At 35.5% G+C, this 22,958-nt stretch overlaps 3 protein-coding genes across 4 annotated transcripts in view; 2 read left to right on the top strand and 1 right to left on the bottom strand.

The window, feature by feature from the left end:
• Positions 1–20,621, bottom strand: part of LOC115411252 (E3 ubiquitin-protein ligase TRIM21-like) — a 109,124-nt gene extending 88,503 nt beyond the window's left edge. The window contains exons 1-2 of one of the 2 annotated variants that reach the window (XM_030123299.1): positions 20,527–20,621; positions 16,723–18,463 (exon numbers count right to left, since the gene is read on the bottom strand). In XM_030123299.1, coding sequence (XP_029979159.1) covers positions 16,809–18,461 — 1,653 coding nt within the window. In that variant the 5' untranslated portion in view covers positions 18,462–18,463; positions 20,527–20,621 and the 3' untranslated portion in view covers positions 16,723–16,808. Of the gene's footprint in view, positions 1–16,722; positions 18,464–20,526 lie in introns of those variants that run through there. The other variant, XM_030123302.1, reaches the window with a different exon arrangement.
• Positions 1–22,958, top strand: part of ptchd1 (patched domain containing 1) — a 150,105-nt gene that overhangs the window by 36,002 nt on the left and 91,145 nt on the right. The window lies entirely within an intron of this gene.
• LOC115411066 (phosphate-regulating neutral endopeptidase PHEX-like) overlaps positions 1–22,958 on the top strand; it is a 68,140-nt gene that overhangs the window by 39,060 nt on the left and 6,122 nt on the right. The window contains exons 12-18 of the mRNA XM_030123007.1: positions 2,035–2,138; positions 2,221–2,279; positions 2,406–2,460; positions 3,629–3,696; positions 3,798–3,928; positions 4,584–4,649; positions 11,835–11,939. Of these exons, the coding sequence (XP_029978867.1) occupies positions 2,035–2,138; positions 2,221–2,279; positions 2,406–2,460; positions 3,629–3,696; positions 3,798–3,928; positions 4,584–4,649; positions 11,835–11,939 (588 nt within the window). The remainder of the gene's footprint in view (positions 1–2,034; positions 2,139–2,220; positions 2,280–2,405; positions 2,461–3,628; positions 3,697–3,797; positions 3,929–4,583; positions 4,650–11,834; positions 11,940–22,958) is intronic.

Raw genomic sequence — 22,958 nt, 5'->3', positions numbered from 1 at the left:
TTTCTTCCATTTCCTGTGTTTCTGATATAGTAAACCCTCAACTTAAATCTGAGATTTTATTGATATCTACATTATCAGTGACTTAAATATGGGCAAATACATGATTTTTACTGAAACAATGCAAAATACAGAGGGTATTATTACAAGAAATGGTTATGAATCACTTCAGAAAGATTAAATTTAGAGGAAAAAATCATATGGGAACTGCCACAAAAGTAGCACTGGGTCTTTATGGTTTATAATGGTCCATATTTTGATGGCTTATAACATGGAAATGGTTACAGATATCAATATAGTTACTATTGAGCACTGATAGGAAGTCATATATGGACTACCATTTGGGTCCATGACCTTTGACCGTCAGTGACCTTGAAGGGTCAAAGTCAAGTGTTGAAATGTCTAGATTTCAACAATCTTCTTCTTTGAAACTATTGGTCGGATTCATTTCAAATTTTATAAGTGGCTTCCTTTGGATGATGTCTACAAAGTTTGTTCACAGTTTTGAGAAATTTAGATTATTGCATTTTTACATATTTTGGAAACATTCAAAATTTGACTTTACTTATCCCTTTAAGACCCAAACAACCGAAATCGTCTACTGATCTAAAAGGTTTAATAACTTCTGATCCACTAAACCTATTAATATGTTGATAATAATTGGTGAAAAATACAGTTTGTCATCTTTTCATGGTCATCAGATATGACCCATTTGAACGTTCAGAGGCTCCGTAGTGGACGTGGAAACATCGTCATCTTCTACAACATTGATTCACCAGTAAAACCCATGGAGTTGGATCAATGACAGTGGATGGAGACACTTGGTTTATGTTCAGTTAATGATATATTTTGTTGAAAAAGTCACTTTTTCTTCCATTTCCTGTGTTTCTGATATAGTAAACCCTCAACTTAAATCTGAGATTTTATTGACATCTACATTATCAGTGAGTTAAATATGGGAAAATACATGATTTTTACTGAAACAATGCAAAATACAGAGGGTATTATTACAAGAAATGGTTATGAATCACTTCAGAAAGATTAAATTTAGAGGAAAAAATCATATGGGAACTGCAACAAAAGTAGCATTGGGTCTTTATGGGTTATGATGGTCCATATTTTGATGGTTTATAACACAGATCTACAATTTTTTAGAAATGACTTACTTCAGAGATTAAATGTGATAAATGTTACGTATTTTAATAAGATTAATTGGAAAATAAATGACAAAAGTGCCGGTTTGCTGATGTTTTCAAGGTATATGATTAAGTGTTATTACACATATATATTGGTTTATGTACATTTATATAATAGTTTTAGAAATCTTCCACTAAATAGAACCTGTAAAGTGAATGTATTCTAATGTGCAGACAGTGTTTTGAAGTAGATCTTGTAGCTCTGAGACAAATATTCCTTTTGAGTCAAACCCTTTCTGTCATTAATTCTTGAATTTCACATTTTGACCCAAGGCTATATCTTGGAAAGTTCAGCCAACCAGCATTTTTTACTTGATTTTTCTTTATCAGTGACTCTCATGTGGTAAAATTTCATTACTTTTATTCTGGAAGCATTTTCCTTGTAGACCAGTGTAATATGGAAATGGTTACAGGTATCAATATATCAATATAGTTACTTTTGAGCACTGATAGGAAGTCATATATGGACTATCATTTGGGTCCATGACCTTTGACCTTCAGTGACCTTGAAGGATCAAAGTCAAGTGTTAAAATGTCTAGATTTCAACAATCTTCTTCTTTGAAACTACTGGTCGGATTCATTTCCAATGTTTTTATGTTGCTTCCTTGGGACAATGTCTTCTACATTTGTTCACAGTTTTGACAAATTGTGATTTTTTTGATGCAAATTCAAGTTGTCATTAATTGCTGGTGAGCTACAGGGCCATTGGTTCCATTTTCTAAGAATGTTTCTGAGCTTTCTTTGTTGAGAGAATACCTGAAGTCAGCCAGCGTTCTGTATTTTGTACTCTTTAGCTTTGACTACATACAGTTTAATACTATGTACATGTGTGTTTAATAGCTACAGTTCAATGAGAGGGACTATTACGGGAATGTGATGCAGACACTGAAGTTCATCGCCCAGTCGGACCTCGCTTGGCTTCGAAAGAGTGTCCCACGTAAAGAGTAAGTGGCTGAAGAAACATCTATCAACTATACACTTTAAGTACATGTAGCTTTAACTATAAAATGTGTTTCTGTGTTTCAGATGGTTCACAAACCCCACAACAGTGAACGCCTTCTACAGCTCCTCAACAAATCAGATCAGTAAGATATATAGTATATAGTATGATTATGCCATAAATCACAAAATAACTGCATCACACAGGCTCAAGTTGAAACTGCCTTTATACAAAGTCACACCAATATTAATGTATTTCTTTTCTTATTTAGGATTCCCGGCTGGAGAGCTACAAAAACCCTTCTTTTGGGGGGTGGAATATCCAAGGTGACGTTATTGAAATGTGACAGGCCTTACTTTTTATTTATTTTAATTAATTTATTTATTTATTTTTATTTTATTTTGAACATGCAAAGAAAATAAGACAAAACAAAGCAAATTAAGACATAAAACAACATTTAAATGGACAGAATCTATCTTCAAGCACATACAAGTCTGAATTTTGCATGGTCGAAAAGAAGCAGGAAGAAGTATAAACTTATTTAATCCTACCTCTCAGTGCTTTTACACCTTTATCATTAACTTTATACAACAGTCAGCCTATACTATTTCCCTAATTTTAGCATCGAACCACAACAATCCATAATGCAGTAACTGAATTATCCACAACAGTATGTTCATGTCAGTACAGTCATACAAACAGACTCAACAAATCAAACATTCTCTTCAATAATTACAGCAGATTTGTCAGCACAACATCATTCATAAACAAACAAGCCTCATTGTCATTATTAAATACTGGACCTCTCAAGAATCAATTCTTTATATCTTTTTTTAAACTGAATCATGTTTGATATTTGTTTTATCTCCACACACAAGTTGTTCCACAGTTTTACTTCTTTGATAATATGGTTCCTTCCATTAAAAATGGGGTGCGATGTTGATTTTAATGGAAAAATAAGTCATTACTGCTGAGCTGTTTATGATAGATGCATGAAATTTTCAGGATTTGCGCTAAAGTACACGATGTTTATTGGTTTTTGTTTGTTTTTTTACTTTAAAAATTTACTTATATAATAAATGATACTAAATAAGTATTATGTTATGGTATAATATTATAACATGCACAATATGTATATGTTAACCTATATACAGTTTAATAATTGTATAGTTTTAGGTTAGTTTATTTCAGACAGACATAATACAAAACATGAAAAAAAAAAAAAAAATAATAATAATAATAAACAATACACAAATAAAAAATCAAACAATAGAAAAATAATAATAATAATGATAAACAATACACAAAAAAATCAAATAATAGAAAAAAAATTGTAATTAATTGTATCGTTTCTAATCACTTTGCTTCACTCTGTTTTTGAAGTTTCATTTTTTTGCTGCCTTAAACACTGTATTAATGTAGAAAAAGGGTCTGTTTTACAAATATGTGCACGAGTGTGAACAGGTCACGAATCTTCACCTCATTTGTTTCCAGGTCTTTGAGTTACGGTGCCATTGGTGTCATAGTTGGACATGAGTTAACACATGGTTTTGACAATAATGGTAAACATTCGCAGTACAATATAATATAATATAATATTTCCTCTAATGATGTCTCTTATGTCTTCTCTGCTCTGATCTGTGACTTTTATTTCTCTCAACAGGCCGTAAATACGATAAAAACGGAAACCTCCATCTTTGGTGGAGCAACTCTTCTATAACAGCCTTCAACGACAAAACGCAATGTATGATTGACCAGTACAACGGTTACCACTGGGAGGAGGCGGGGCTCAATGTAAGAACCAGAGGTTGGAGATACATACAGGGTGGGGAAGCAAAATTTACAATGAACATTTAGTTGTTTTTTCTCAGCAGGCACTACGTCAATTGTTTTGAAACCAAACATATATTGATGTCATAATCATACCTAACACTATTATCCATACCTTTTCAGAAACTTTTGCCCATATGAGTAATCAGGAAAGCAAACGTCAAAGAGTGTGTGATTTGCTGAATGCACTTGTCACACCAAAGGAGATTTCAAAAATAGTTGGAGTGTCCATAAAGACTGTTTATAATGGAAAGAAGAGAATGACTATGAGCAAAACTATTACGAGAAAGTCTGGAAGATACTATTAAAGAAGAATGGGAGAAGTTGTCACCCGAATATTTGAGGAACACTTGCGCAAGTTTCAGGCAGCGTGTGAAGGCAGTTATTGAGAAAGAAGGAGGACACATAGAATGAAAACATTTTCTATTATGTCAGTTTTCTTGTGGCAAATAAATTCTCATGACTTTCAATAAACTAATTGGTCATACACTGTCTTTCAATCCCTGCCTCAAAATATTGTAAATTTTGCTTCCCCACCCTGTACAGGACTGCACAGCTCACAAAGACCCTCCCATGTTATTTTTCATGAAATGACACTTGTGGATGTTTTCCTCTGAAGGTACGAGGTAAGAGGACTCTGGCAGAAAACATCGCAGACAACGGAGGAATACGAGAGGCGTTCAGGGTAAGATGTCTTTTCTTACATATCAGTCTTTTGTACTTCTGGACTGACTTCCTTAACATCCAACCATGGTTTCTGCACATCCTTAAAGGGTACCTGTAGTGAAGTTTCATTGCTGGCTATTTCAAAAATTCACATAAAATATTATTCACCACTGTTGTCATCTTGCGGCGTCTGTTGTCCATTTTCAATTGTCTTCTTCTCCGAAACTGCAATTCCGATTGACTTCAAACTTGGTATACAGCTTCTTTATGATGATGTCAACACAAGGTATTGAAATTATTTCGATCCGGATCTGATTCTGGATTTGGTGCGACTTCGAAAAACTTACCCATTATAAGAGATAGGAAGTGGATTGAGCCAATAAATCAGTAAGTATCAATGATATCAAGTTGGAATTTGAATTTTTTACAGATCTGATTGGAATATGACCAAAACATGATAGCCATATGCTGATTCGCTTGGCGCCATTAAACTGGATTCGAATTTACTGATTTGAGGTATCCAAATTCTGACATGTCTGTGTGTTGTAGAAGCACGTCTTTGATTGTTTACAAATAACATCATTCGGGTAAAGAAATCCGGTCATGTTATTGTCAACAACCGATTGCAGACTGTACTTCCTTCGAGCATGTGCGGTGTGATCCTTCGCACATGTTATTTGTTTAGAAATAACCTCTTTCACGTGATTAAAAGAGGATTCCTGGTGACGTCATCGCTCAGTTATCATTGCTATTTCTGTAATATAATAAATACACATAACTGGGTGGTAATAAATGGCATTTGGATACATTTCCTGAAGCTTTTAATTTGGCCAGTAAGCTACAGGGCCATTAGTCCTATTTTTTATACTTATGTTATTGTATTGCTTTTGTATTGCCTTTTTTTTCCTTGTAGGGTTTCTCGTGTGTACGCTCAGTGTTGTGCTGCCTTTGGAACCTCAATTTCCTGACGGCTCTTCCCAAGGGATTAATAAAATTCTACCTAATCTAATCTAATCTAATCTAATCTAGCCTAATCTAGTGGTTCTGTCAGGTAACATATATTATAGCCTGTTGTTAAATCCGTGTTGATGGTGGAGTGCAAACTGACAGCTGTGCAACCAACAAGCACAAATTCATGCTTTCCACTCAATCTCGCTCACTGACCTGTGCTTGTTTACTCGCACTCGATCACCCAGAATCAATGAGGATACATCACTTATGGCCGGCAACGGCTGCTCCCCATAGGTTCTGACCCCACCTGTAATTCACATAATAAAAAAGTCCAGTGTGGTGCATTTATGGGGATTTTTTTTTACTGAATTTGTGCCTCTCGTGCTTATAAATAATACTCCAAACACAATTAATGTCGTAAACATGACCAGTACAGGCACACTTTAAAAAGTCTAAAATCCAGTAATCAGAATTTTAGACCCTCAATGTGGTTTTGATGGTTACTGATCAGGTATATCTTTTGGTTGGTTGAATAATGAAACCTCTTGGACTTTATGGACTTTTTTGGAGTGTAAATGTATAAGCATAAAGCTAATTTAAAAAAAAAGAATCCTGCAAAGACCTGATGTCACCAAATATTGTCTTATTTTCACATTAGAAGCGCCTCCTTCACTTCCTGTGTCCTATGTGGTCGTAGGTAGACATGAATATATATTACTAAGTAGGGACTAAGTAGGCCCGATATTGGCATAAAAATGTAATATCAGTGAATATCGTTATCGTTTTTTTTTGCCTATCATTAAAACCGATAAAATAATGCCTTGATTTCACCGGCATTTACCGACGCGTAAATGAAGCATTGTTTGTAGCTGAAAGAAATGTGCAGTTTTCAAAATTGTACAGTAGAGTTGCCACACTGTAATAGACTCATGGAGGGAGAGAAAATAAATACAGTCTACTCTCGTTATACCGCCAACTTCCGTTCACGGCCAAATTGGCGGTATAGCGAAAATGGCGTTACAACAGGTTGCGTCCATAATGTGCATGTCTTCACTATATGATGTCTATGCTGCCTCCGTTAACCCGTTCTAATTGCGTTTCTAAATAAATCTTGATTCTGTTATGTTGTAAGGGATCATTTAAAGTGGGGAAACATTTTAAGCATTATTATACCGTGTCGGGAAATGACACCCCATCATCTTGAGGCTTTGGCTTAATCCCACATCCTCTTCCCGACATCCTGACCTACTGAGTGTTCTGCGATAAATGAACGGTGGCCGTTCCGTAGACCTACTCGTAGCTTGTCGCGATCAGCGTCTGGCGCGTTTGTTTCAGTGCATTGTTTAAAATTTATGTGTACTCGATGGCAATCACGCTGGCGGTAAAACGGTCGGGAAATCAATGGTATAAGTGTTGTTTGTGCATGGAACTGGGCTGGCGGATGGCGATAGGCGGAAATGGCGGTAGCTAATGGAATAATGCATTGGGGATTTTTGTGCAATGGTTTTGGTCGGCGGCGAGCGAAAATGGCGGTATAACAGCGGGCGGTTTATCGAGAGTAGACTGTAAGTATGGCATTTTTTCCACAACTTAAGTTGAAGTATGTGTTCTTTGCACAGACAGTGTTTACATTTTGAAAGCCTTGTTGCATTTGAGAACGCATCCAATGGGGCATCACAATAAGATTAGGCATGATGTGTTAATTCCATGACAGGACATCTGTGATGTTACCTAAAATTAGTTTAACCTTTTGATGCAAGAATTGTGAGAACCTTTGTCAAGATTTTTTTCTTCAGTGTTTTTATTCCTCCTTAGGCATGAAAAAAACAATGCGATCGAGTTTTTTTTTTTTTTTTCTATGGGGTTACAAAAATATCCATGCATTTAATTTTTGAAGTAAAGAAACGTGTTTAAAACCCAATATCAGAAAGTGATATGAAAACAATGAAACAAAAACATTTTTAATGCTGCTAATCTGATATTTTCTCACATTTTAACATATTCTAATGCTAGTAATTTCTCACTTCATAGAGATAATATGCAAAAAAAAACTTCTTGTCTAACAAATAACAATTGATTTACACTTAAACATGTTACTGCAGATCAGGTTTATCAAGAACAGCAAAGTTACAGTAATGATCTGAATGTCCGTGTATGGGATGGTGCGTAAGTGTTCACTGTGTTGGCTGATATGGAACTAAAACAACAAAACCTATGAATATACAAGAGAACAGCTATAGAATAACTGTCCACTGGAGTGACCTATGCATGAAAGGGTTAATATCCCACATATATCGGCAGCGGTATCGGTAGATATCAGAATCGGAAATTACGAGGGCTGTTCAATAAGTTCATGGCCTCACCCAGAAATACTGGTTGTTATAATACAGGATGTTACATTCTTTCTTGATGGGATAGTGATGCTTGAACATCGATGGACCAAGTGCATTGCTGTAAATGGAGATTATGTTGAAAAATAAAATATAAATTATCAGTCTGTGTTGTTCTGTTCTGGGTGAGGCCATGAACTTATTGAACGGCCCTCGTAAGCATTGGACAATATCGGCATATTGGTTTTTGGCAAAAAGCCAATATCGGACATCCCTATAAATACAATAATAATACAGTAATATACTTTTTTAAACCTGGGATACACATTATTTCCTTATAATTTCTAGTCGCTTTACTTTCCTGCTTATTTTTTATTATTTATATATTTATGTATTTATTTTTTACCTCAGATGACATTTGTGTTGTGAGATCTCGTAAAGCTTCATTGCTGAGTCAGAGACGGGCCTCAAATAAAGCCATATTTGTGTGTCTTAATGCAATGCTAAATACTACAGCATGTTAAACAGAATGACCCAAATGTGATAAAGCATAATGACTAACATGTAAAATGAAATCAGCACAGTTTACCACTTCCTGTTGGAAAATCATTTTGAGCCTTCCCACAGCGCCGATGAACAGGAGTTGTATTTTAGTACTAATGTAGAGTATGATATCAGGAAATTTGTATTAAAAAAAATAACATTACTGCATCTAATCAGAGCTGTTCAGTTCAACTGTCATCCAGTCAGATTCTGTCAAACCTCATTTTCCAACGAGTCGATCTGAAGCCTTTTTATCGCTCCACATCAGAACAGGAGATGCAGTTTTGGCTTATAAAATCACTGCTTTTATTGGTCAATTTGTTTGTTAGTTTCAGTCTGACAGAACGTATTAAAACACCACAGTGACACAACAACTCAGGCTGCAGAACTGATGTTTTTGTCGTTGAACTCTGGAAGTTTTAAGAACCTTCAAGCTTCACCTCCTTGTAGGAGAAGACTGGATAACAAGAAAGGAAGAAATAGCACCGAAAATATTCTAGGCCTATATATGGCACAGGCTTAAATGGATATTGATTTTCAGGTGTGCCTTTATTAAGAGGCAAAACCAGCACAAAAACTCAAACTAACCCTATCAGACCCTCTTACTGTGTGGTTCAGTGACTGGTGATTCTCTGTCATACGTGATGTCCCTGAACTACACATCATCCACACCTTAACACTCAGACTCTGATTATCTCCATCTCAGCATCTTTCTGACTTTGTGGTAACTTTCATGACTATAAGTTAAATATCACAGTGTTTCAGTTATTGGTGTCAAGCTATGGAACGAATTGAAGGATGAAGTGAAATTGTGTAGCTCACTGTTGAGTTTCAAAAAGAATTTAATTGGTCAAATTATGAAGGGCTATGAGAGTAATATGTTTACAAAATAACTTATTACACTGAATGTAGTATAATTTAAGTTTAAGTATTTTTCTGTTGCAACTTAAGGTGTGGACATGGACTAAGGGTGTAAATAGGAGAAGCAGAAATAAGCCTCCGGCTTCAGCTTCTTCCTTTTTCAGTTACAAAATGTGTTAATTTTATGCTTGTTTGTTTCTTTTTTAATATGTAGGTGTTTTGTTTTGTTGTCTTTTTTATATGTGTGTGTTTTGTATCTTGTATTTAACTGAAATAAACATTCATTCATTCATTCATTCATTCATTCATTCATTCATTCATTCATTCATTCATAAGAATGCAATTTTAACCCTTTCATGCATGAATTATGAAAAAAAGTATCCAGATTTTTTTTTACACAAATATGGTAACTTCAAATATGACAATACATTTTTTTTTAACTTTCACAAAAGTAATAAAATGTTGTTATGTCCTCCAAAAACAGAATAAGGTTGAAAATTTTAATTTCAGAATATTTCTATGAGTGCCTTATTATGGGTTAATGAAGTTACCATATTTGGTTCCTTACTCTGGATCAGCCCTTATATTACAATGTTTTAAAAGTAATGTTCTGCTGTTCTAAAATACATGTTCCTTTCACCTTACATGTGTTTTTCTAGTATTTTTTTTTTCATTTATTTATTTATTTTGCTGCTTATGGGTAAGGAACCAAATATGGTAACTTCAAACATAACAATATATTTTTTTAAAACTTTTACAAAAGTCATAAAGTCTTGTTATGTCCTCCAAAAACAGACTAAGGCTGGACTTTTGAATTTCAAAGTATTTCTATGAGTGCCCTATAATGGGTTAATGAAGTTACCATATTTGGTTCCTTACATTGGATCAGCACTTGTGTTGTAATGTTCTAAAAGTGATGTTCTACTGTCCTAAAATACATGTTCCTTTCACCTTGCATGTGTTTTTCTTGTATTTTTTTATATATTTTTTCTTGTTTTTTTTTTTTTTGTTTTTTTTGCTGCTTATGGGTAAGGAACCAAATATGGTAACTTCAGCTATAACAATTCAATTTTTTTTAAACTTTCACAAAATAAAATGTTATGTCCTCCAAAAACACACTAAGGTTAACATTTGAAATTTCAGAGTATTTCTATAAGTGCCCTATAATGGGTTAATGAAGTTACCATATTTGGTTCCTTACCCTGGATTAGCACTTATGTTGTCATGTTCTAAAGGTGATGTTCTACTGTTCTAAAATATATGTTCCTTTCACCTTACATGTGTTGTTTTTTTTGTTTTTGTTTGTTTGTTTTTTTGTCACTTATGGGTATGGAACCAAATACAGTAACTTAAAATATAACAATACAATTGTTTTGAAAAAACTTTCACAAAAGTAATAAAATCTTATGTCCTCCAAAAACACACTAAGGTTAAAATTTGGAATTTCAGAGTATTTCTATAAGCGCCCTATAATGGGTTAATGAAGTTACCATATTTGGTTCCTTACTCTGGATCAGCACTTATGTTACAATGTTCCAAACGTGATGTTCTACTGTTCTAAAATACATGTTCCTTTCACCTTACATGTGTTTTTCTTGTATTTTTTTTATATTTGCGTCTTGTTTTTTGTTTTGTTTTGTTTTGTTTTGTTTTGTTTTGTTTTGTTTTTATGGCCACTTATGGGTAAGGAACCAAATATGGTAACTTCAAATATGACAACAAAACACTTTTTAAACTTTCACAAAAGTAATAAAGTCTCTAAAAATAGACTAAGGCAGAAAATTTTAATTTCAGAGTATTTCTGTGAGCACCCCATAATGGGTTAATGAAGTTACCATATTTGGTTCCTTACCCATATGTGGCAAAAAAAAAAAAAAAAATAATAATAATAATAATAATAATAATTAAAATATAAGAAATAAATATTTAAAAAATACAAGAAAAACACATGTAAGGTGAAAGGAACATGTATTTTAGAGCATTAGAACTTCACTTTTAGAACACTTCATGGTACCTAACAAAGCAGGTATTTAAATAAATAATTATATAATAATATATAAAAATAATTATAAAGCATTGGACCTGAGATTGTTGACACACTGAAACTGTTGCTGTCATCGTCTTGTAATGCATGCGAAAATAACCAAAAGTAGTCACTTGATAAAGCGTTAAGAATCTTTCACATCAGTAGAGTTTGGCTCCAGCACAAATGGATGTACAGTAGGTTTTATATTTTGCTCATAAAGCCTAAATCAACCCTATGCACCAATGAAAGTATAGTCTTCAGTGTTAAAAAAAGAGCAAGAACCAAGGATGAACAAGTGGAACTGGCTTTGTTATTTTGCGGTTTCGCTTCAGAAGAGGAAGCTTTGCATGTGAACCAACACCAACAGTATCTGGCTCGGGCACATTTATTAGTTTTACCTGTGCAGCCAAGAACAACATGAAAATATCCTCTGTATAAAAAGCTGCCATGTTCCAAAGGCCAGGTGAAAGTCTTTGTTTGTGTTTGTATGCAGGCGTACCGGCGGTGGGTGGATCAGAGCAGAGGTGGAGTAGAGGAGCCTCTGCTGCCTGGGGTCGGACTCAACAACAACCAACTGTTCTTCCTCAGCTATGCACATGTAAGTACTCTCCAGTCTGTAGGAGCTGTGTTCTTCAGGTTTCCAGCCAAATGTTACACAAATTTCAACGAAAATCTGTGAAATAAAGGATAAATGTATGCCTGTTTCTATGTGAACGTTAGAATTTGGTTCATGATAAGCAGGAGTTGCATATTTTTTTTAAAAAATGGAGACTGAGGCAATAATTAACAGTTATCTTGCTCTTCAATCGCATCATTCATGATTGTTTTAACCCTATAACGCCAAACGTATCATATTTGATACGTGACTTTTGAATCCTTCTACATCAGGGGTGTCAAACTCATGTTAGTTCAGGGGCCATATTCAGCTAAATTTGATCTGAAGTGGGCCGGACCAGAAAAATAATAACATAATAACCTATAAATAATGACAACTCCAAATTTTTGTCTTTGTTTTAGTGTAAAAACCCCCCATTAAATTATGAAAATACTTACTTTTATAAACTAGCCAAAAAAAAAAAAAAAAACCCTGAAAAAACTGATATTTAAATTGAAAAATGTTAGAAAATTTAGTGCAATTTTAACAATATTATTCCTCAACTTATCATTTCTACATGTGTATTATGGATCAGATCTACAAAGACACTAAACACTGAGGAACAGGCAGAAAAAATATTAAAATTGTGCTTAATTTTCTTTAGACATTTCAGGTTGTTCATATTTGTTCAGGTTATTTGCATTTTAGTGTTTCACGATAGTTTGTAAATGTAAATATTTTCATAATTTAATGTTATTTTTTTGCACTAAAGCAAAGAAAAAAAATAAGTTGTTAATTCTAGATTTTTTTGGGGTTAATTCAAGATTTTTTTGCTTTATTGAAGTTTTTTTTGGCCTAATTCAAAATTTTTTTTAACTTAATTGAAGTTTTTTTTGGCTTAATTGAAGGTTTTTTGTTTTTTTACTGAATTGAAGATTTTTTTTTTTGGCTTAATTCAAGATTTTTTGCTAAATTTGAGATTTTTTTGGCTGAATTGAAGATTTTTTATCTAATTGAAATTTTTTTTTGGCTTAATTCAAGATTTTTTTACTTAATTGAAGTTTTTTTTTTTTTTGGCTTAATTCAAGATTTTTTCCTTAATTCAAGCTATTTTTTTTTTTCTTAATTCAATTCAAGACTGGAATTTTTGCACTTGGCAAAAACATCCCAGGGGCCGAACTGGACCCTTCGGCGGGCCGCATTTTGCCCCCGGGCCGCATGTTTGACACCCCTGCTCTACATGATCAGTGTGATAGTTTTTGTCTTGAAAAACCTGACCTGACTTGACCCTGACATAGAGATGGGTATCAAGAACCGCTTCTTTTTGAGAACTGGATCCCAGTAGCCCAATTCCTTGGAATCGTTTGCCTGCCTGCTTAACGATTCTGCTTATGGAGTCCACCTTCGTCGTGCATGCGCGATGAAGTCACACATACGCTGCGTAGTTTTGGTCAGAACGTAGCCAACATGGCATTGAGGCAGAAACGGTCTAAACAGAAGACACCAGGTCCACTGGAACACTGTCAAAGCTTCCATGTCTTCAAAAGGGTGGAATCCCTCCAGTATGTTCAAACATTTGTCCACAGCATGTGATTCATTTACAGGAATGTCACGTATTTGATACAATACTTAGCGGTGCTTGTGAATCTAGCGGCAGAGAGAACACCAGGCCGTTATCCGGGCCCAGTTCAGGTTCCGGTGCGGGCAACAAACATCGTACCCCCTCAAATACAAGTTTCTGAAGGTAGGGGAAAGGAAATGAGGTGCACAACAACAGGAGACGGGCAGAGTCGAACCGGTTCCATGTGAGTAATGACACGACAAAGGTCATTTTGAGCGCTGGCCCTTTAAATGCACATGACTCCACCCCCTTCCAGGTCGTTGGCTGTGCTTCTCTGTCCCGTTCAACCAACAACTGAACATTTTAGGTAACTGGCTCAAAGTTTGGACATATTTTCAGTTTTTACTACAACTGCTGCTGTTGACAAACAATTATGTCGTACTCGGATAAATGTTCGTCTGAAGTCTGGACCTTATATGTGACAAAACTAGTTCTAAACGTAACAAATAAAGAAGGAATTAAAACAGGTTGTAGAAATCCACTGGATTTATGCCAGAATTAATATAAAGATAGTTTTGCAGCACCTGGAGGGTTCAGATTCAAACTGTATGAACTATTAGGGTCCAAACACACAAAGAAATGAAGCACAGACTAATAAAAGTGGGTGTAGGTAAATATGAGCCCTTTAAGACCTTTTTAAGACGACTTAGAACAGAATTTAATGCCCATTTCACAGCTCTTCCTCTCCACTCCTGTCAAACATGTCGACAATGATCTTTTCTCCAACCAGGTGTTATTAAATTTGTACTTCCTCATGTTTAGTTTTCACTTGCGAGCCGTTCCTTAACCCTTTATCGGGCAAGTGGCTATTTTAGGTAATTTCCGCACACATTACACAACAGTGACAGGAACAGTTCCAGTGAGGACAGTGAGGGAACAATGTCAGGTCTAATGTGGTCTACAGGGTCTGGAAGGTCCACCTCTGTATGAACAGTGAGTGGACCTGCTTTGATAGGTACCATGAAGTAATGGTACTAATGTAAGGAATGATGAAGTAATGGTACTAATGTAAGGAATGATGAAGTAATGGTACCAATGTAAGGAATGATGAAGTAATAGTACTAATACAAGGAATGATGAAGTAATGGTACTAAAGTAATGGTACTAATGTAAGGAATGATGAAGTAATGATACTAATGTAATGGTACTAATGTAAGGAATGATGAAGTGATGGTACTAATGTAATAGTACTAATATAAGGATTGATGAAGTAATGGTACTAATGCAATGGTACTAATGTAAGGAATGATGAAGTAATGGTACTAATGAAATCATACTAATATAAAGAATGATGAAGTAATGGTACTAATGTAAGGATTGATGAAGTAATAGTACTAATGTAATGGTACTAATGTAAGGAATGATGAAGTAATAGTACTAATGTAATGGTACTAATGTAAAGAATGATGAAGTAATGGCACTAATGTAATGGTACTAATGTAAGGAATGAGGAAGTAATGGTACTAATGTAATAGTACTAATATAAGGCATGATCAAGTAATGGTACCAATGTAATGGTACTAATGTAAGGAATGATGAAGTAATGGTTCTAATGTAATAGTACTAATGTAAGGAATGATGAAGTAATGGTACTAATATAAGGAATGATGAAGAAATAGTACTAATATAATGGTACTAATATAAGGAATGATGAAGTAATGGCACTAATGTAATAGTACTAATATAAGGCCTGATCAAGTAATGGTACCAATGTAATGGTACTAATGTAAGGAATGATGAAGTAATACTACTAATGTAATGGTACTAATATAAGGAATGATGAAGTAATGGTACTAATGTAATGGTACAATATAAGGAGTGATGAAGTAATGGTACTAATGTAATAGTACTAATGTAAGGAATGATGAAGTAATGATACTAATGTAATGGTACTAATAGAAGGAGTGATGAAGTAATGGTACTAATGTAATGGTACTACTGTAAGGAATGATGAAGTAATGGTACTAATGTAATAGTACTAATATAAGGAATGATGAAGCAATGGTACTAATGTAATGGTACTAATGTAAGTAATGATAACATAACTGTAGACTAACTACGAACAAATAGAAAACAGTTCTCCAAACATTTAATATTTAATGATTTGTCTCATTTAATATGAAAACAGTATGAACAGTATATGACTATTTATTACAGTTGATCAACATAATCTTTACTGTCCCTGTTATTATTGAATATTGAATTCTCCTGAACTATTCTATCATCAATCACATAATGAAAATACATTCACAATTCCAACATTTTTATTAAAGTTAACATTAAACCACCATCGTTATCATTGTATTAAATCACAGTGCATCAGAATCTGTCAAACCAGGATCATTATCACCACAAATGTTTGTATTTCAGTGCATTTGGATGAAGATTAATACACATTAAAACAGTTTACATTATCACTAAGTTTAGTGACTCCAGTAAATCAGAGAAAATCTGTACATTTGATGAGTTTCTTACTCAGTGTTGACCAGTGGCGGCTGCTCCTCTTTCAGACAGGGGAAGCTCATTGTTAGCTTACATCACAAAAAAAGGTCAAGTTATTTAAACATAAATTCGGCCTTCCGTTCCTTTTTAAGAAAATGTTCATATTGTACCAAGTAAACAAGAAAACATTGAAATTATGTTAAATTGAAACAAGGAAGTACAATGTGTGTGTTTTATTTACAGTGCAAGAAATGAACAAGTCATTTCGGAGTGGTTTCTCTCTTGATTTCACAGCAGAATGTGCGACGGTATTAAACTGAACTGTGTCAGTGAAGGAGTAGATCTGAAAACAGCTGTCAATCAAACGGGATTCAGCCTTTCGACTGATCCTCCAATCAGCATGTGGAATCCTGGCGTCCAGCCTGGCCAAGCTCCGCCCACAGCTCCATTCACCCCCAGAGACGCCCGGTGTCCGGGGGCGGGACAACATCGTGGCATTCCTCCAATTACCGTCCAGTTTTGAGGCAATGAAAAAAACTGTTCCACTCAGTCCCATTGAAGTGCATGGACGCTGAGCGTCTACGGACAAACGCACTGAGCAGAGATCGAATGAGAAAACAGCGCAACGGGAATGTATGAGAAGTGAACAACATCAAGTCTTAATTTGTGATAAAGCTGATTCTGAATGAACTTGTTCTTGAGATGAACGTGTTCTAACACATTTGTAGTCAATGAAAGGTCAACACAACCGAACATATTTAACCATTTAATTTTCGTAATTTTAGGGGAAGCCGGGCTTCCCTTGCAGTCTATGAGAAATCGCCACTGGTGTTGACAGGAGTGATGATTAGAGGAGCAGAGTTTTCACCTCCGTCATTATGACCTGGATAGAAGAATGGGAGGAGTTTATCATTGAAGCGGCAGTCAATGAAGGAGTAGATGAGAACTGAAGAGTCTACATCATAAAAGGAGACCAGACCCTCCTCATAATCCACAAACACCCCCACCTTCTGAGGACTAGACTTCAGAGACAGAGGGACATAATGATAATCAAGAGCTTCGTACTCATTTCCATTTCTCAACCAGATGCTCCAGTATCTGTTCTGAGGACCCAGTGCGATCTGTCCTTTCCTCTTGATGGACTCTCTGGCCACTCCTAAATCCCATTCAGTCTTTCCTTTGACCTGAACCTCAAAGTAGAACCTGCCTGAAGAGAAACTCTGCTTCGCTAAGACGCAAAAACAATAAGAAAATCTCTGTGGTCTGCGTGGAAGGTTCCTCTTTACATCACCATCATGAACCTGTTTTCCATCATCAGACAGGATGAGGTTAGGATGTGCTGTATCTGGATCCAGAGTCAGATCCACCTCATACTGTTGGACTCTCTTCAGTTCAGCTCCAACCACCTTCTTCCTCTCTTCTGTGAGTTCGTCCTCCAGCTCAGACACAGCTCTCACCACAGTCCCCTCATATGATGGTGGACGGATGCTGACCTTTGTCCAGGTCTTCATGGATGGAGCAGCTTTGACACATGTGATCCTCTGGACAAAGTGGAGGTGGTCTTCAGAACCTGAGAGCTTCTTCACCTCAGTGCTTCTCTTCTTCAGCTCACAGATTTCCTGTTCCAGTTTTTTGATGAAGCCTTCAGCCTGTTTCTCAGTGGTTCTCTGCTTTTCTTGAATCTTCTCTTTGAACTGGTCCAGACCTCTCTGAACAGACTCCATCAGAGCAGTGAAGACCTCAACACCTTCTGCTGTCTTTCTGTCTGCAGCGTTCTTACTGAGCTCCACTGACCCTTGGATCTCCTGGATCTTCAGTTGTCTCTCCTGGATCATCTGCTGAATTTCAGCCTCTGTCTTCTTCAGCTCTGCCTTCCGTTCTTCATATTCATCTTTCAGAGGAACAAAGTCATGGTTCTTGTGGTCTACAGCAGGACAGAGCACACAGATACATGTGTGGTCGGTTTTACAGAACAGCTCCAAAGGTTTGTCATGTTTCATACACATCCTGTCTTCCAGGTTCTCCACAGGGTGGATCAGCTGATGTCTTTTCAGTCCTGAAAGTGTCCGATGAGGTTCCAGATGAGTCTGACAGTAGGAGGTCAGACACACAAGGCAGGACTTCAGGGCCTTCAGTTTGGGTCCAGTGCAGACGTCACAGGAAACTTCTCCTGGTTTGGCAGCTTGTTGGTCTGAGCTGGAGATGTTTGGTTCATGTTGAGCTTCATGTCTGAACTGAGCCACCATCTCTGAGATGAAAGTGTTGACGTACAACTCAGGTCTTGGGTAAAAAGCTTTTTTACACAAGGGACACTGGTAGTTGTTATTATTATCCCAGTGTTCAGTGATGCAGGATTTGCAGAAGTTGTGTCCACATGGTATTGTGACTGGATCAGTGAAGACATCCAGACAGATGGAACACAGGAACTGATCTTCAGATCGGACACGACCAGCAGCAGCCATATCTATCGACCAAAAGCACATACACATTACTGATTTTTTTAAATTATATTATCAGAATTTATTATCATAATATGATCATTTATCATCATTATTATTATTATTATTATTATTATTATTATTATTATTATTATTACTTATAATAGGGAGACTCATAAAAGTCATTTATAGTCTTCAGATAAGTGTGACTGGTCAGTCACATGACTGTACAGCAGTGACAAAAAACCATGGCGTCAGTCCACGTCCAGGTTTCTGTCCCACCTATTCCTACTGTCCTACTTATGACAGATAAATGAGGTAAATTCAGTACGACAGGTTTCACTACCGGATGTTTACATCAAAAAGAATGCGGTTGCGCATGCCCGACGGTTTGGAACGTGCAAAAAATAAATAAATGACTACTGGAGTATAAATTGTACAGCAGCATGGAGCGTGCAGCTTCCTACTGAAAATAGTAGGATTTCTATATATTATACATACAGGGTGGGGAAGCAAAATTTACAATATTTTGAGGCAGGGATTGAAAGACAGTGTATGACCAATTAGTTTATTGAAAGTCATGAGAATTTATTTGCCACAAGAAAATGTACATAATAGAAAATGTTTTTATTCTATGTGTCCTCCTTCTTTCTCAATAACTGCCTTCACACGCTTCCTGAAACTTGCGCAAGTGTTCCTCAAATATTGGGGTGACAACTTCTCCCATTTCTTCTTGAATAGTATCTTCCAGACTTTCTCGTAATAGTTTTGCTCATAGTCATTCTCTTCTTTCCATTATAAACAGTCTTTATGGACACTCCAACTATTTTTTTCAAATCTCCTTTGGTGTGACGAGTGCATTCAGCAAATCACACACTCTTTGACGTTTGCTTTCCTGATTACTCATGTGGGCAAAAGTTTCTGAAAAGGTATGGATAATAGTGTTAGGTATGATTATGACATCAATATATGTTTGGTTTCAAAACAATTGACGTAGTGCCTGCTGAGAAAAAACAACTAAATGTTCATTGTAAATTTTGCTTCCCCACCCTGTATGTATAATAAGTCTCATGCAAAGGTGATGATATTTTTTTGGATTAAATGTATGGTGTGGAGGCAAAGAATTTTACCAGCGGAAATGCTGGATACTGTGACATATTTGCTGCATTGCATTGTGGGTACTTGACATTCTACTCATTGTGTTTTGTTCAATGTGCAGGGGTTCAAGGGCGGGTTTATGTTAATGTTTATTTCCGTTAATATGTCTTTATTACAGTGTTTATTGGCCTTTTTGTCAGGGGCGATTCTAGGATCAGAGGTTCAGGGGGGTTGAACACCCAGAGTGCTGCCTAACCAGGCAAGAGAAATTTCACTGTTTTGAAAGAAAAGCATAACATTTTTTAGATATGAGAAACTCAGTGACTAAACCACTGAATCTGATCAAATCTGATAAACCAATACATATGTGGAAGAACACTTTATCACATACCGTCAAAACATCAGCAAACCAGCACTTTGGTCATTTGTTTTCCAGTTAATCTGATTAAAGTACGTAACATTTAGCACATTTAATCTCTAAGGAAGATAATTTCTAAAAAAAAAACAAAAACAAAACAAAAAAAAACTGTAGACCAGTGTATATGTTAAGTGTCTCTCTGCTCCCCTCTCTCTCTTTGTGTTTTAAACAAAAGGCAAATAACCAAACAACGTGTTTTATATCTACTAAGAGATATAAACTGGTACATTTATCCAACTTAAAACATCATTTTAATAGAATATTTGGTTGCTGTGGAAAATGAGGTTAAACAAGTTGATCTGACACTTTTACATGAATCTGGCTCTTTTTTTTTTTCTTTTTTTTTTAATTAGGATAAAAAAAAGCAATTGTATGTTCCTGTCTGCACGCACACAAACACACATGCACAGTAGCATATTAGAATATATGTAAATACTGTTGGTTTATCCATGCTGTTCAGTAATATGAACCATTTCAGGAGAGTTGGTGTGAAATGAATAGAGTGTCTTTATATTTGTGTGTTTGGAGTTGAATTGTGGTGTTGAAGCTGTAAATCAACGAAGTTGTACTCACCGCTGTTTGTCAGAGACTCTACTGAGACTTGAAACAGATCAGATGAGGTCGGTTTAAGGTTTGTTCGACAGTTGCAGAGACTCGTCTGCAGTTCTGCTCACACTGTGAAGAACTTTCACTTTCATGACTGGGAAATGATCGTTGTTCTGGGGAATGTGGCTCCACCTCTGAGCAGGGCCGTGCACAGGATTATAGAGGGGTGGGGCTCAGAGTCAGAAAAAGGCAGCATGTGTGCACCAAATTATTTTCAGGCCTTAACAACACAATATGTGGCTTAATGAAAAAATGATTTAAGTAGCCATAGATAGCTAATAACATATCTGTGTGTCCTGTGTAGCTGTGAATGATATGAAATTGCTGTTTCTTTTATGTCAACAAATTATTGTCAAAAACCTACACCCAGCTGCTTCATGGTGCTCCTTCTCCTTCCTTTTCTGTATTCTTTCTTTTTTTTTTTGCATTGTGCTGCAGGCATAATTAACATGAATCCAGTTTAATTACAGATGGTAATATTTCAAACTCATTTAACTACATCTTATATCCCCATAATGCTGGAATAACTGACTATATTATTAATTAACCATTCATTCTATTATTATTATTATTATTATTATTATTATTATTATTATTATTATTATTATTATTATTATTATTATTATTATTATTATCTAGTGTTGTCCTGATGTACCTAATGATGACCTCAGATAAATGCAAAAAAAATAGAGAAAATAGAGAGAACTAGTAAAGCACTCGGAGACCGCAGACCTCCGCCAAGGCAGTTTAGTCCCCACCCCCACCGATCACCACCCAAATTTAATCATTTGTTCCTTATGTATGTCCAGTATCAACATTTCCTGAAAATTTCATCAAAATCCATCCATAACTTTTTGAGTTATCTTGCTAACAAACAGACAAACCCCACTGAGAACCTCAAAAAACATACCTTTAGCAATTGGATTCACTTTGATGTCATGATTAGTTATGAATTTATTAAAGAAAATTACTTTTTCGGAAATGGCAGTTTTCTCCTGGATCTACCTCCATAGTTGTTGAAAACAAATCCGTTGGCACACTTCAGATTTCACACTGTCATGGCTATATTTTGGTGTTTGTTGCATGTCAATACAGAAGGAATTAAAACAGGTTGTAGAAATCCACTGGATTTTTGCCAGAATTAATATAAAGATAGTTTTGCAGCACCTGGAGGGTTCACATTCAAACTGTATGAACTATTAGGGTCCAAACACACAAATAAATGAAGCACAGACTAATAAAAGTGGGTGTAGGTAAATATGAGCCCTTTAAGACCTTTTTAAGACGACTTAGAACAGAATTTAATGCCCATTTCACAGCTCTTCCTCTCCACTCCTGTCAAACACGTCGACAATGATCTTTTCTCCAACCAGGTGTTGTTAAATTTGTACTTCCCCATATTTAGTTTTCACTTGCGAGCCGTTCCTTAACCCTTTATCGGGCAAGTGGCTATTTTAGGTAATTTCCGCACACATTACACGACAGTGACAGGAACAGTTCCAGTGAGGACAGTGAGGGAACAATCTCAGGTCTAATGTGGTCTACAGGGTCTGGAAGGTCCACCTCTGCATGAACAGTGAGTGGACCTGCTTTGATAGGTACCATGAAGTAATGGTACTAATGTAAGGAATGATGAAGTAATGGTACTAATGTAATAGTACTAATATAAGGAATGATGAAGTAATAGTACTAATGTAATGGTACTAATGTAAGGAGTGATGAAGTAATGGTACTAATGTAAGAAATGATGAAGTAATGGTACTAATGTAATGGTTCTAATGCAAGGAATGATAAAGTAATGGTACTAATGTAATAATACTAATATAAGGAATGATGAAGTAATGGTACTAATGTAATAGTACTAATGTAAGGAATGATGAAGTAATGGCACGAATGTAATGGTACTAATGTAAGGGATGATGAAGTAATAGTACTAATATAATGGTACTAATGTAAGGAGTGATGAAGTAATGGTACTAATGTAAGGAATGATGAAGTAATGGTACTAATGTAATGGTACTAATGCAAAGAATGATGACATAATGGTACTAATGTAATAGTACTAATATAAGGAATGATGAAGTAATGGTACTAATGTAATGGTACTAATGCAAGGAATGATGAAGTAATAGTACTAATGTAATGGTACTAATGTAAGGAATGATGAAGTAATGGTACTAATGTAATGGTACTAATGTAAGAAATGATAACATAACTGAAGACTAGCTACAAACAAATAGGAAACAGTTCTCCAAACATTTAATTTTTAATGGTTTGTCTCATTTCGTATGAAAACAGTATGAACAGTATATGACTATTTATTACAGTTGATCAACATACTCTTTACTGTCACTGTTATTATTGAATATTGAATTCTCCTTAACCATTCTATCATCAAT

The sequence above is a fragment of the Sphaeramia orbicularis genome, chromosome 20 (assembly GCF_902148855.1).
Source record: "Sphaeramia orbicularis chromosome 20, fSphaOr1.1, whole genome shotgun sequence".
Taxonomy (NCBI): domain Eukaryota; kingdom Metazoa; phylum Chordata; class Actinopteri; order Kurtiformes; family Apogonidae; genus Sphaeramia; species Sphaeramia orbicularis.
The sequence above is the reverse complement of the archived record's forward strand: the minus strand, read 5'-3'. Positions and strand labels throughout refer to the sequence as shown.